This window comes from Branchiostoma belcheri, unplaced genomic scaffold, assembly GCF_001625305.1.
Source record: "Branchiostoma belcheri isolate BF01 breed outbred unplaced genomic scaffold, Haploidv18h27 scaffold27, whole genome shotgun sequence".
NCBI classification, from domain to species: domain Eukaryota; kingdom Metazoa; phylum Chordata; class Leptocardii; order Amphioxiformes; family Branchiostomatidae; genus Branchiostoma; species Branchiostoma belcheri.
In genome coordinates this window covers 645,392-660,454 of record NW_017803876.1, presented here as the reverse complement: position 1 = coordinate 660,454, position 15,063 = coordinate 645,392, and the positions used below count along the sequence as shown (strand labels likewise).

The following is a 15,063-nucleotide window of genomic DNA, read 5'->3' as shown; positions in this document are numbered from 1 at the left end:
GGCAAATTTTGTCTGTCATAAGCGGTAAAATTCCTTCAAATGACGGAAAGATGGACACTAGCTAGAACACTGCAGTAAACCGACCTCATCCAGACAGAAGTTACGGATGATGTTCACGGCTCCGTCAGTGATGTAGGGAGCGCCAGCCACTACCTGGTGAAACAACCTGGGGAGGGGCGCAAAACTGAGTCAGTCACCAGTAAAAACACCACATTAGGTAGACCTGTGAATAATTTCATCAGGTTGGTGAATGGTTAAGTATCAAAGTTCTTTATTCACAACTACTTGTTTACAAGAGCCAACGTTTCAATGACAGTCTGTCATCTTCATGACTACCAGTCATCATCGCCTGTCAGAACGGTTATCAAAATGTCGGCTCTTATAAAGAAGTGGAGCTGTGCAGGTCTACCTAGCACGTCGGCAGAACATACTGCGCCTGCGCATAACTCTGATTTTTCACGGTTTTCGTTGGATTTTTGGTCAACGTTGCATTAGAATTTTCCCTGTTGCAGAGGATATATTTTCCAACACAACATTTGGAAACTACAGATGGAGTGTTAACCTTATATGCGCAAATACGAGCTTATATGAGACGTTCTGCCAAAGTACTATGTACAATGTATTACGGGTTTCGCGCAGGTGCAGTACGTTCTGCCGACGTGCAGGTCTACCTGCTCCCAGGTTATGCATACTGTGCTTCAAAGGTTGCCCAGTACCAGCACCAGTAGTGCAGGTAGACAGATAAAAAGTATTCCAAGCCATGGTTCATCTCCTCACCCGTCCCTCTGGTCCGGCCGGTTACAGATCCCAGACAGCATCCTGACCATGCACTGCTCGTACCGCTGCAGGGCCGACGGGTCCTTCCCTTTACCGATCGTCTCTGCGTGCATCTTGTACAGACAGGCGAAACCCAGCTCCACTCGCCCACGCACATCCTCCAGGATAAAGTCCTGTACAACTGAGATGAAGGGGAGAAGGCATCATACTGATGTACATGTACCTTCACAGCTTCAAGTCATACAGTTGAGTACTGAATTCTCATTCAGTCAGTCTAAAAGACTATCAATTAAAGTATGGAAAACGGGATGGTATAGTTCCTTTACATATCAAATCAAATTGATTTGAATAGAAGGTCTACAGGTGGCCAGGTGAGCAGTGAGCTATGAAAGGTGATTAAATTCTGCTGGCAAGTTTTGAAAACAGCAACCTTTAGTTACTTATTACTCATTTTCTCCATATTCTCATAACAGAAAGGCTACCATATCACAACGAAGAGAATCCTAGCATAAAATGACACTTTAGAAATGTAATCTAATAGACGAGTACAATGTTTTATCTCCCTAATGAGTGCTGAGATTCCACAAAAACATTGTACATGATGGTAGATGGTATAATGTCTTCATCGTATAAAGTTGAGACTCCAGAAGAGGAAAGTAAAAGTCCTTACTGTCCATGAGGTTGTCCCCAAAGTTCACCACCAGTGAAGACAGAATCTTCATCCTCTCCTGGGAGACTCCTCCTGCGATAGCTGTGCCTGTAGAGGACAACAGACCACAGACGGGGAATCATTCAGACTGTACTACGAAATCCAAACATGTACCAGGCACAAATACTGTCTAAAGTATGAGATTGTCCCAGATGATACTTAGAATGATATAATTTCAAATTCAGCAATTGTAAAAGTTACTCCAACAAATGTCACATGTAGATGGCACTACAAAACTCTTAACTACCAAACACAGGTATCTGTATCTGTATAGCTGGTATAACCACTCTTTGGCTTATCATACCAGCTTTGATAACCCCAGTAGGGTAAGGATGCTTCAAGAAAACTACTAAGAAGACAAGCCATACTCACGCTCTGCATCCAGTATGCGCTTCAGTGCAGCTTTCACCATGCCCTGGTTTTCATCATCAGACAGTGGCTTCAGGGTGTCTGCCAACCGGAAACCCTTGATGCGACGACTCTTTTGTTGCTGGAATACACCATCATACATGTGAAGGGCTGGCCAATGTCCAAGGTTTAACACTTAAAGAAACATACATTGCGCATATCTTTTTCGGAGAGAATCTTCCATCTACATGTATCTAGTTCAGAGAGCCATTAACCTCCTGCAATGGCTGTGCCTGTAGAGGGGAATCCTTCAAATGGACTCTACAACAAGTACTACAAAGTCCCAACAAGTACTGTACAACAAGTACTACAAAGTCCCAACAAGTACTGTACAACAAGTACTACAAAGTCCAAACAAGTACTGTACAACAAGTACTACAAAGTCCCAACAAGTACTGTACAACAAGTACTACAAAGTCCCAACAAGTACTGTACAACAAGTACTACAAAGTCCAAACAAGTACTGTACAACAACAAGTACTACAAAGTCCAAACAAGTACCAGGTACATATACACAATGCTGTAAAATTCTATATTCCTGTTTCTGTAACAGATATACCTGTAGTTGAGGTTGTAGTGGGGCTGGTTTCTTCTTTTCCAGGGCAGTCGTCCCTCCCACGACAGTCTGGATGCTCTGTTTCCCGCGATGTTCTGATCCTTCTTCCTCAACATCTTTCTTGGAACTGGTGGCAGCCTTTTGTGAACAAATTCAAAATCAATGTCACAAACGAAGAAGTTTCTTCACAAAGTGATTAAGATGCTCTACAAGTTTTACTTCTGGCCTGTTTTATAAAAATCTTGGGGATTACAGTCAAGTCTGCCCATGGCCACCAAGGGTGCCGAAGTTAAGTGGTCTTCTTGAACAGGTCACTAAATGGTTGCAAGTACGGAAGAAAATCCAGGAGCAGTTGGTGGCCATTTGGTCAGATTTGACTGTACTTGTTTCTTAAAATTCTTAATCGTTTTGTTTATTGTTGCAAAGTTTAAGCTCAGTTCCAACACAAAAGCCTTCATCAGGTGTATGATGCAATTGCTAACTTTCCGGAAGTTCTTCCCACCACTTTTGATGCACTCCTGGCATCATCACGCTTCTGACTTCCGGAAAGTCAGTAATTGCATCATATGTCTGATGTTGGTTGACGGGTTCAGCCTAAAATATATGGTGAGTTCCCTTTTGTGTTGGAACTGAGCTTAAACTTTGCAACTATGGATTCTACAAACACAGATGAGCTTTCATTCAAATGCAGTGTGCCTCACCTGTTTCTGCATCTCCTCCACCCCCGGCCCGATGCCTGCGGCCGTCATCTGCGCGGCCATGAGCCTGGCCAGGTGGCCCACCTGCTCCTCCGTACCTATATCAGTGGTTTATTTTGTTTATTTGTTTATTTGAATTTACCACAAGATATACAAGTGGAAGGGAGGACAAACAGGTGCATTGACACCTTTACAAGTTGTCCTGACCTCCCAAACACAACATACAGAATATAAAAGCAGATTACATTATTAAATACAAGACAAATCTCAGTATTGAAAAACATTAACATCAAATATTGTACATCAACATCAAGTATAATACATTAAACATAAAAAACTGTACAATGCAATTTCAAGGTATATCATGTAATACATTATCTACAAAAATATCAATAGTTAAAAACTGTGTGGCAACACTAGTGAGGTCGTAATGCCGTGCAGGAGGCGCACCCACACGACCAATACCATTGTCACAAACATTGCAGCCAAAACGCCTGAACTGCGTTGGGACAATTACAATTCAGATAGAGACATGATTAAAACATATTTACATATAACATATGGATTTAAAAAGCTCTACACAGAGTGTCTGTTACTGCGACAAGTTAAAAACTTTTTTCAGCTGCACATGAATCACAATGCCTTACTGTGATTCAAAAGTTCAATCATACCTGCAGACTGGATGGGAGTGTAGGTGGACTGGAACCCCGCCGGCATGGTGTCAGGCAGGGTCACCTGCAGAGGGAGTGTCATGTCAGTATGGGTACGTTTAACATACATCTGGAAGCCTAGTATTTGTACCATCACATTCAACATCATACTCCAAAACACAAACTCTCACCGCAAAAAAATCATTAGCTTCAGTCCCTCTCCTCTCAAAAGGTGTGGAAAACAATGTTCATTTTCAGAATAGTCAGAATAAATTTTTAAAAATGTCAATAGAAAAAAAGTGTCAAAATAGTCTCCAGGATTGTTTGTTTTTCAATGCTGATAGGATTTCATGTCCTTCTAAATTAGTTTCTGTTTCTATGAGTTTCTTTAGTGTGATTTGACAACCAGTCCTTCTCTCCTTTAGACAAAGTGTACAGGGCAGTAACAGTTGGGGGCAGGGTAAGGTGGTGGTACCCACAATACTTTTTATCAACCTCCCATTGCTTGACAAGATTTTTAACAGAGTTGGCAGTTGGAAAGACAAGAGATCAACATACACAAAGCCAGAGCAATCCTTACCATGGACAGCAGCACGATGTTAGCAACGTTGTCATTGCTGAGCAGAGGGATGAGGTACTTTGCGGTGATATCGTTGGCCGTCTGTGTGGTGACTGGAGCCAGCTTGGGAGGAGGCTTCTCCTCTACCTTATCCTCCTCTTCATCCTGGGAGGGGATATCACAGGACGGGTGTATACTTAGTTGTATGTACATAAGTCCCATAACCGTGACGGCCGTAAGGGCATCATGACAGCCAGCAACATGTCTGAACTTGCCATGATGTTTCTATAGGCTTATAATTAGTTACCGGTAGTATACTTAGTTACTTAACTGAAATACCATTTTTACTCCTTTCAACACACTGTAGACTGTGTACTATTAAAGGTTGGATATGGAAGGAAATAAACTATACACAAAAGCAAATCGATTATAGGCAGGTAGAGAAGTGCAAGTTGACAGTGAGAATGAACAGTACCTTGTCATCCTTAGAGCAAGGAGGTAGAGAGAGTAAGGAGAAGAATAGAAACACAAATTAGACTACTAGTAAGTTTGAGAACAGCACAAAGAGGACTGGACTAGCCATTAAAGAACTAATAAAAACAGCTCTATGTAAGCAAGCAGCAACAAGTGTACAGAAGTTTTGAAAAAATTTAATACCTTTTCATCCTTAAGTATACAGGTGCATAGAAGAGAATGGAGAAAGATGGTGAACACAGTAGCCTTTAAACAAAGTGTAAACCCACTAAAAATCACACTGTCATGCTGAAAAGTTTAATGTGCACATTAGTGAGTGATATTCTACCTTGTCATCCTGGTGGTCCCAGTCAACAAGACATGTGAGCAAGACGAGGGAAGTACAACAACAACATTGGATACATGAAAAGTGCTGCAATCTCTCATTCAGTTGAACTACCCCCGGTAAGAGTTAGTAATCAAGCAACATATTGTGAAAAAGACAAACATTATCTAAAGTCTATTTAGCTTGTAGTGTTTTGGAAAACATTTAGAGCTATCAAGAACAGAAGCAAGTTTCAGCAACAAGTAGAGTAGCATGATGAGGCCTTAGCACCAATATTGACAAAGAGAGTACCTGAACTTTGGGCTTTTTCGATGGCTGTGATGTTTCTCCACCCTCAGACCTTAGGAAGGAAAGAAACAACTGTTAGCACTCGGCCAGGCTTCAGAAGTGGCTGGAAAGAGTACAAAATGGTTAAGCAGACCAACTCCCCTGGCTTGTTGTCTCTGGCTAACTTCTACTCTTTCTAGCTGCTTTTGAAGCCTGGTAGAGGCTAGCTGCACATGGCACTGCCTTGCATGCTCTACATTTACTTAGCTTGGTTTACCCTACATGTTATAATTGGATACAAATTTACAGTTGCAACGTTTCTGGACACATTGTCAATCAGAAAAATGTAATGATTATATTCACAATATGTTTTTATACAATATACGGGACATGTAATTCAGCCTTCGGGCTGTGAGGTGTTTCAAATAAAACCCGCATTATTATTATTATTATTATTATTATTATTATTATTATTATTATTAAAAGAAGGCATGAACCCATTCACCAAGTGAACTCACCTTTCTCTTTTCTCAGCTTTGGAGGGCTTGGGGATGATTCTCTGGAGCTGCATTGGGTAGAAATAATACTGAGTTAACATCCAAATACATGTACTGCAATATTAAACACAATCATACAATAAATAACAATGTGCATAGTCTAGTGCTTAAGTTGCTGCTCACCCAACATGCACACAACTGTAAATAAAAGGGTCACAGTCCTGAGGATGGGATATTAAGCTGTGGTCTACTTTTCAGTGTGCATGTCTAAAAGAGCTGAGGGAGTTTTACCTGTACAATGAACCTGTAACTACTGAACAGAGCAGCTTTTCAGTGAGCTAAAACTGGTTTGAGATCACTTTCCTTTCAATAACAGCATAGAAAGGACTCAGATCAAGATGGTTGAACAGATTTCTTCAGACAAAAGGAACACTGGAGGACAGCTTACCTCCTGTTTACATCGTCTACCAGATACCTTTGACCCAGTGTTGACGTCACACTTCAAAGAAGCCACGTGACTAGCCTCACTGAGTCAGTCTACTGAGGAAGACTGGAGTGACTGGTCGAAAGCTCTAGGTGAGAGATCTTTTTGTGTTGGATCGAAAGTTTTAACTTCAAACATGTAACTACCAACACAGATGAACTTTCATGATCTTACCTCCTGCTGCGTGGCCCCCAGATCCAGCAGTAGTGTAGTGATCTGGGAGTGGAACTCTGCAGATGACGGATGCTTCAGCAGGGTCGACAGTTGGAGCTACGGTCAAACAGAAGAACAATTACAGACATCTCTCATCTCAGCTATGCCTTAGAATAATTATTCGGGTCATCACATACACCAATTTTCTCAATCCTTCTTGTTTTCCTATTCTTCTTAATTATGTTTACCGAAGGAAAACATATTGTTTTTGCTACGTTTCCTCTTCTTCTTCTTCTTCTCCAAACAGTGACCTATGACCTGACTGAACGAGACTGTCTCTCACCATGGTTACTGGTGTTGCATTACATAATGTTGCAATTTTATAGCAGGAGGGATTTAGACTCTTGTCTGACCAAATACATGAATGTGTTTGAGGAAGAATTAACAGAGCAGATCATATGCGAAGGTAAACATTATGCATTTGCTTTGCAAATGTTACTTTTCTAGTTAGTAACGTTTCACTTTCTCATTCTCTGCTGTTATCCTCCAGTCTTTTCCATTGCCCTAACCCTTCTTTCTTCCTCCCTGGACTGTTCGTTTTGGCTAGACCTGATGACCGTGACAATTCAGATTCCGTTTCTTTACTGTGGATAGAACTAGGAGGACCTACATCAGGGGTCGAAATAACCCTCTGTGTGCAACTTGGTGCAAGTAAATTTGGTGTCGTGCAACTAATTTTTTGCCTGCTTGCACCATGGTGCAAGTTTGCTTTATCCACTGTTACTACCTGTAGAATTACCCAATAATATTAATTAATAAAGAACTGGAGTGGAAAGGAACAAAACCAGAATCCATGAAGTTTTTCTTCATTTTTTGTAAGTAACAGAAGGTTACTATCTACGTCGCTGCCAGCGGATGTTTCCCATCACTTCTGTATTTTTGGAGGGTGCAACTATTTTTCTTCTGGTGCAAGTATTTTTTTTTTCATTTGCACCAGTGCAAGTTGGCCCCAAAATCTATTTCGACCCCTGTACATGTATGTATGGACCTATGCTTCCTTTGACTCATACCTCCACAATTAAAGACAAGTACATCAAGAATATACATTGTGCCAGTTTCATACATACATGTAACTTAAACTGGTTTTGATAACATGTCTTTAAAAGATGTTATATTTCTCAGGCATCTTGCAGGTTCCACAATTCTTGTAAAAGCTAAGACTCTCACCTTAAGGTTTTTTCTGACACTGCTGACTTGAGACTTTGCAAGAGTTGGAGGCAGGTTCACTGGAAATATGGACAAATGTGAAGTTAACTTACAGTGTATGCTACACTGTACCAGTACATCAAGTAGGGCTATAAGACCATACCATTTTAGATCATTAAAAAAATGGGACTGGCATTTCCAAAAACATCTTGTCTTAGGCCAATATGATTCAAATCCATATGAAAACTTTCTAAAGTACCGGTACTAGTTATACACAGATAGTGCCAATGCCAAAAAATGCCAAATGTGCAATATAAGTACAACTTTACTTCAATTTTTTTTGTCTTTTTCCTCAAACAGACATGTAAAATCTACCTACCATGGAGGGATTCAAACGCCTGCACTACTCTGGCCATATACAGGGGGCGCTGTTTTGCGATGGCGGTCAATGACCCCATACTGGCCATCAGGTTCATACTGTAAAGTACATGTAAAGGTTCATGTGAAAAATGTTATTCTATTCTATTCTATAAATACTGAGCAAAACCCTATCTTGGGCATCTCGCTCAGGGAAGATGTTAAAGGAAACAAATTTACTGTAAATAATATCTAAGTAAATTTAACCAAGCAATTGATAAAGCTTTTCAGAATTTTTCAGAACTTACAAGCCTAACATCACAAAAATAATCATTTCTTTCATACTTCATAGGTTAACAGTCATACAGCAAATAAAAATCTACATAAACTTACACGTATAGATAAACCCAGTACATGGACCAGTGGTGCAGGTAGGCATCAGAAATACCTGCACAGCTCCAGTTTTACCTGCACTAATCTGTGATATTTCAAGCCCTACACAACACGCTTGCGAAGACCATTCTGCAAGGTACCATAGCCAGAGGAAGGAAATGAATGAGGAAGGCCAAAAAAGACCTGGCTAGACAACATCAAGAAGTGGACTGGCCTGAACACAGCACAACTGATCAGGGAGGCCGAGGACAGAACAAGGATCACTGCTGGATGTCGTGATGCCCCCACGACGTCTGAGATCACAGGATGAGAGTGTGAGTGAGTGAGTGAGTGAGTGAGTGAGTGAGTGAGTGAGTGAGTGAGTGAGTGAGTGAGTGAGTGAGTGAGTGAGTGAGTGAGTGAGTGTGTGAGTGAGTGAGTGAGTGCATGAGAATGCTTCAAACTATACTAAGTCCTACCTGGAGATGTGAGCAGAGGCAGTGAAGTCCAGCAGCATGTCCAGGATTTTAGTGCCCTCGTCACGCAGCTCGTTATACCTGATCACAGGGTGGCCCTTCGGTACCTAGGTGAAAAGGAGTCACTCATCAGTGGGACAGGCTGAATAAAATTTCTAACTTCTAAACGGGAACTACACGGCACTGTTAAGAAAATTTGAACTTTACAAAAACTGAAATTTGAATTCTACAAAAACAAGAATACATAACTCCTATAAAGCTACTGACACTTTTGTGCCTATAACATAGTAAGCACAGGTGGCAGAAACAGGTTTTTTTTAGATCTTACCATAAAACAGCCTGCAAGCTTACCTGGTCAAGGGAGATGTCATTCTCTGTCTTCTTGGGAATGTCTGAGTCCTACAGATAACAGCAAAGCTTTTGTGATACAGACACATATAAAGAAGGATATTCAAATTACATGTAATCTAAAACATAAGCCATTATACAGTCACATAGGACCACACTAAATGTTGTCACTGACTTCAGGTGCTAACTTACAGGTGTTCTGGCACTCAGGACGACAATCATCATCTCCAGAAACTTCACCACGTGGGTTCGGACACTGTAGCAGACAAAACAGGAGTTATGATATCATGCAAACAACAACAAACAAGATAACGTCTTCGGATGTTTCGACGTTTTGAGTGACATCCATGACTCAAAACGTCTGGAAATAATCTTCGTAATTTATCCAGAAGTAACGTTTGATTTGCCTTTGAATTTTATACGCTACAATTCACTTCCCTATGCCCTCCTTACCCGTCATTCTCGGAGTCCAACATGACGAGGATGCGGTTCTTCATGGTGACAATCATGTCCCAGGTCGACTCCATCTCTTCTGAGATGGTTCTTACTTTACTCAGCCACTGGACACAAGGACAATAACAAGTCTTTTACATCATGCACAAATTATATAACATTTTGTTTTGCTTTTTTTGTGGACGTTGTCTAAAACTTGTCTTTACCTATCACTTCTTTTTTAATTTTAATTTTTTTGATAAATACCTGACAGGTTTACGTACAGATTCCATTTGTCACTGACTAAAAGTAGTGGATGCTACTTGAAACGTCTGACAGTTTTCGACTCGATCCAGTTGCTTGAGTAACTGTTTTCTTGTGTATCTCGCTACCCGGATGTCTAAACTTCATCAACATATATAACATGTGCATATAGTACAGGTAAGAACAGCAGTTAAGTCCAGTATCATCAGAACAGTCTACATAGCATTTTCAGGCTGGATTTTGAAACTGAAAAATAGCTTACCGACAGCCCAACTCTGTATATCTGTGTTGTGGACAGGATGACCTTCTTCACCACATTCACGTTCTCATCCTCCAGTAGCATGTTGAGATTGGCCACGACTTTAGTCAGCAGCTCTGGGTCCTGTTTACTGTGGGGAGAAACAGGAGAGAACATTATAATCATTCAGTATAAAATCCTGTACAGCAAATCTGGGAATTACTGTAACTATGTACTATGTACTAGTCAACCATGGCCCATAATGCATCTTTAATTTATAGGTTGAACATTTTCAGTACTCCAGTGTTGTTTTTTCTACCTTTCTTAATGTTTTTCAGTGAACAAGATATTATCATGTACAACCTGTCATAATGATACTGTAAAGAAAACTAATAAAGCTTTTTTTTATCATGCCAAAATAGTCTACTTAGTGTGTGCTAATAAAATGGCTAATGTGGTCAGGCCAATATTTGCATGTTGAAGATTAACCGACATACTGAGCAGAACTGAAGGAACACAAAAAGGTCATATATAACACTATATATATATAATAACAGCTTTCTTTTTCCTCTACTCACCAGGCTTCCTCTATGAACCCGACCACAAACTTGCGGACATCGGCCGACTTGTCCTGCTGGAAAGCCAGCATTTCCTGTGGGTAACAAACAGTCTGTCAACCACATGTCATGACACTGGGAACAAGTTGATAGTCACTGTCTCCTGTACAGAGCTGTTAGATGATAGAGCTTGGAAGTTTTGTCTTATGAAAGATTTGAGCTTACAGCTTTTTCCCTTACATTTCATTGCACTGCATGCATAACGCACTATTGCAGGGATCTAATTCCACAATAAAAGAGAGGAGTTAATTCCTCATTGACCGTCCTCATCAAGGTACGATGGACAAACAGGAGGGGAAAGAAGATGGTGTCTTGAGTTTCTGGACTTGCAATGTGATAAGTTAACAACTTCATTTCATGTTTTTTTACTTATTTTTCCAGGAGTATCACACATATATATATTAGGGCAAAACCCTGTCAGAGAGCTGTTCGAGAGGTCACGGCAAAAACCATGAACACAAAACCACTGCAAATACTTGATCTACAGTATGGTTTGGTTTGTTATGACATCAACTATATCACAGCAGTGATATAGTTGAAGCTCGAAGGCTAATGATGAAGCGATATTACAGAAATTGACTGCGAAATATCAAAAACTACACAAGTTAAAATCAAAAGCAATATTTACAGTCAGCAATTACTCAATTCGTGTTGTACACAACAATTCGGTTACAGTATAAAATCATTAATCAGTTTAAAAAGGACTCACATCTAGGAAGTTATCCAGCAGTGCAGGGTCCTTCTGTACGATCAGCTCCTGAACCTGCTTCAGCGTGTTGATCTTCTGTACATCCTTGGGCATGAGGGAGGCCTGGTTCAGCAGGTCAACCACCTGGGGGAGGGAACAAGTAACTTTTTATCGAGGAATTATCATATCATAATATGGCAACGTAATGTTGACTTTTGCATATTAGAAATTCCTCCAATGATTGTAAACTTTGATAGTTTGAAACTTCATTCAGAATGACCATTAGCGGTGGTCCATGTCTTCCTGGCATTCATTCACAAATATACATACAATACAAATACATACGACACAATACACAATTTATCTTACAGAGTTAGAAATATACAATTATCTAAAAACAGGCAAACAATCCTATTGTAAAAGTTCATACCTATCCCATGCTAGCCACCCACTCTTTCATTAGTTAAGGTTATCCTTATGAACTATAACCGTTACATTAACTTATAGTTCACATTATATGTACTAGTAGTAGTCGTTGATGCCATACATAATTTGTACCCTGTACAATTGTTACGCAATAAAGTTATCATGTAAGAGGGTCTGCATGCCCTTTTTCGTTAACCGTTATGGGCTATCTTAATTCACCGTTAATCGTTGCCGGCCCGCTCTAATTCAACGTTAAGCGTTATCAGTATATTGATCGTGAAGCGTTATTGGTCGTTTTAATTCAACGTAAAACGTTATTTGTCATCCTAAATTCAGCGTTAAGCGTTAATGAATAATTCTTCGTTACGCCTAATTTTGCCTTTCAAAGTGCAGGAAAATGCGTCATTGAAGGTTTGAAAATCCTAAATTTCCCGGGGGAGAATGCCCCCGGACCCCCCTACATTGCTCGCGCCTTTGGCGCTCGGCTCACTTGATATCTTGAGTAAAAATATGAAAGCATCAGAAGGACAGACAGACACTCCCAACACCATAATTTGCCTCTAAAAATGCGGGAAATTGCGTTTTTGAAGGCTTGAAAATCCTAAATTTCCCTGACCCCCTCAGATTGCCAGCCTCTCAAAATCCATCGGTAAGACTGTGCGAACGGGCAAAAGTCAAGCTGGGAAGAGCCCTGGCCGACTCGGACTCCCTTTTATTTGTGGACGCACTCCGGGACCAGGGCATGTGGGAAACACAGGGAACACATACCTTTAATGCGTGCTTCATTACATGTAAGGTATACGTAATGTTGTCAGTGATCACCTTTTCTCACAAAGCGAGGATACCAAGTCCAGTGCTAGTGCAGCTCGAAAAAAAAAAAGCCTATCAATTTACCGTTAAGCGTTGCTGACCGTCCTGAATTTACCGTTAAGCGTTATCGGTCCTGCTGATTTTACCGTTAACCGTTGCCAGGACCCCCCCATGCAGACCCTCATGTAAGTAACACACTTTAAAGATAGCATAATGCTACGTGGTTATCAGGAGTACATCTCGGCAAAAATCTGACGTACAGATAATTTATTCAAAACTTGCACCACTTTGTGGTCTGTGGCATCAAGGCAAGTGTGACTGCAGCAAAATATATGAGGAATTTTATAAGATATAGTTTTTTTCAGCAGCATCATAGTTTTTTTTCACATGTTGCATAACTCTACTACCTTCCAGATATACAAACTGGGCGTGGTTTATTTCACCAGCAGTACATATAGAGTCTTATATACGGCAAAATAATATATAACTTTATGTATGGCGTTACATAACGTTGTTACAGATCATGAAGAAAATCTTGAACCGGTAGGAGCTTACCTTATCCGAGGTTGATACAGCTTCAACAGGACCTGCTTCGTCCTCCAGAAAGAACTGAGAGGCAATGGAGAGGCGACTGTCCGCGGCCATCGTGAATAAATCCTCCTAATTTTAACCGGTCCTCGGGAATGATATGATTTTGAGTCGATTCTTCAGAAACGCACGAAATTTCTAACTACACGCCGCCATGTTTGATGTGGCCCACAATGCAGCGTGCACGTCGGCTGCTCAAAAACGCCGTCTTGCGACGCTCGTCATAAACGCAGAACAGACGAGACTTCCAAGGTTTCAGTTTCGAAATCATGAAAGATGGATTACTTTTTCATGGTGATGTATTTTCAAGAGGCTACGTTTCTTCGCTTTTTCGTCTTAAGAAAGCATAGACAATTTACCTAATTTGAAAGTAGTGAAGGAAATTGAGTTGTAATTTTCAAAAACCACAAAAATACCCATTATTTGTTTTGACCAAAAACACAAAATTTCAGGACATGCCCAGAAAACTGGCACAAGCCACTTGCAATCCACACCCTTTTATAGTGCCATTTCAATATCATGTTGTGTCTCTACAACTCATGGGCAACGACTTTAATCTTAAAATCAATGCCAAGCAACAGTTTGGTATTTAGCCTTGCCACTGAAGTTGCTGGGAAACCAATTAACATTAACCTTTGATATGCCCTTTTCATTATACCTTAAAGGGCCCTTAAAGGAAAAGAAAAATGCCAGCCCATTCGAGACATGCCACATGTTGCCCTGATGACGCACATAAAGGTGCTTTTTCAAGACTTAATCGATTCGGTAACCTAGGCAACTAAACCTGGAAATTAAATGATTTAAACAAGCCTTTTATTAGTCTGGGCAGGGTCCAAATTACAATTTTTCAGCTGTTTCACTGAGAACAGGAGTGGGGGAAACGCTAACAGGTCTCGAAAAATGTTCACACTTTCTCCAAACATACATGTTCGTACATATATAAACAGTGTTACATCTTAATCTCCAAGCAGATCCCTATCAGTGGCAAAAGACAGTATCCATTAGCCATAGGAGTTTAGCTCGCCACTGACAGCTATGATGGCTAAACTCCTATGGCTAATGGAAACTGTCTTTTGCCACCGATAAGGATCTGCTTGGAGATTATTCCATCTTACCATTTCATTTTGTCTGGATGTCAAAACAGTTCTTCTAGAATCAATTGATCACATATCAATGACACTCGCGATAGCATAATTTTACAACAAACAAGCATACATGTATGTCAGACATTAATGGACTTCAACTAGACAAATGAGATTAAAAGCTGGGAAAGGTGCTTTTATTGCATGAGCAAATTCAACAGGCAAATTTCAAAATATGGCACAGAGTTGACACAGCCCATTTGCCTGGGCTGAGTCTGGGCTATCACATAGCCATAGGTAGAGCTGTGTACCGGTACGCAGTACCGATACTGTACCGGAAAAATTGATTAGGTACAGGTCCAAAATACCTAATCCCTCAGTACCGGTACTGTACCTAAACAATTTCACACCAATTTTATGCCTATTTGTGACCTCAAATGTTTAAATAGCTGGTTAACAATGGGTGCCTGTGTAAGGACAGTGTGTTCATGAAAACAAAAACATCTTAGTTTTGCCTGTATTTTATCTGAGCATTCGCCATAAACAAAGAATAAACCTTAACTATCAAGTTTATTTATGTTTATTGAAGGAGTTCAGAAGAG

General features: G+C 40.4%; 1 protein-coding gene across 4 annotated transcripts in view; it reads right to left on the bottom strand.

The window, feature by feature from the left end:
* The window catches only part of LOC109472255 (symplekin-like), a 26,921-nt gene extending 13,370 nt beyond the window's left edge, over nucleotides 1–13,551 (bottom strand). For all 4 annotated transcript variants that reach the window (XM_019771906.1, XM_019771907.1, XM_019771905.1 and 1 more), the window contains exons 1-21: nucleotides 13,347–13,551; nucleotides 11,577–11,699; nucleotides 10,829–10,902; nucleotides 10,275–10,401; nucleotides 9,770–9,876; nucleotides 9,509–9,572; nucleotides 9,320–9,367; nucleotides 8,972–9,075; nucleotides 8,143–8,240; nucleotides 7,785–7,843; nucleotides 6,579–6,674; nucleotides 5,942–5,988; nucleotides 5,448–5,496; nucleotides 4,379–4,522; nucleotides 3,820–3,883; nucleotides 3,152–3,246; nucleotides 2,454–2,588; nucleotides 1,859–1,976; nucleotides 1,448–1,534; nucleotides 778–958; nucleotides 85–166 (exon numbers count right to left, since the gene is read on the bottom strand). In XM_019771906.1, the coding sequence (XP_019627465.1) occupies nucleotides 85–166; nucleotides 778–958; nucleotides 1,448–1,534; nucleotides 1,859–1,976; nucleotides 2,454–2,588; nucleotides 3,152–3,246; nucleotides 3,820–3,883; nucleotides 4,379–4,522; nucleotides 5,448–5,496; nucleotides 5,942–5,988; nucleotides 6,579–6,674; nucleotides 7,785–7,843; nucleotides 8,143–8,240; nucleotides 8,972–9,075; nucleotides 9,320–9,367; nucleotides 9,509–9,572; nucleotides 9,770–9,876; nucleotides 10,275–10,401; nucleotides 10,829–10,902; nucleotides 11,577–11,699; nucleotides 13,347–13,436 (1,992 nt within the window). In that variant the 5' untranslated portion in view covers nucleotides 13,437–13,551. The remainder of the gene's footprint in view (nucleotides 1–84; nucleotides 167–777; nucleotides 959–1,447; nucleotides 1,535–1,858; nucleotides 1,977–2,453; nucleotides 2,589–3,151; nucleotides 3,247–3,819; nucleotides 3,884–4,378; nucleotides 4,523–5,447; nucleotides 5,497–5,941; nucleotides 5,989–6,578; nucleotides 6,675–7,784; nucleotides 7,844–8,142; nucleotides 8,241–8,971; nucleotides 9,076–9,319; nucleotides 9,368–9,508; nucleotides 9,573–9,769; nucleotides 9,877–10,274; nucleotides 10,402–10,828; nucleotides 10,903–11,576; nucleotides 11,700–13,346) is intronic.
* Nucleotides 13,552–15,063: the final 1,512 nt, after the last annotated feature.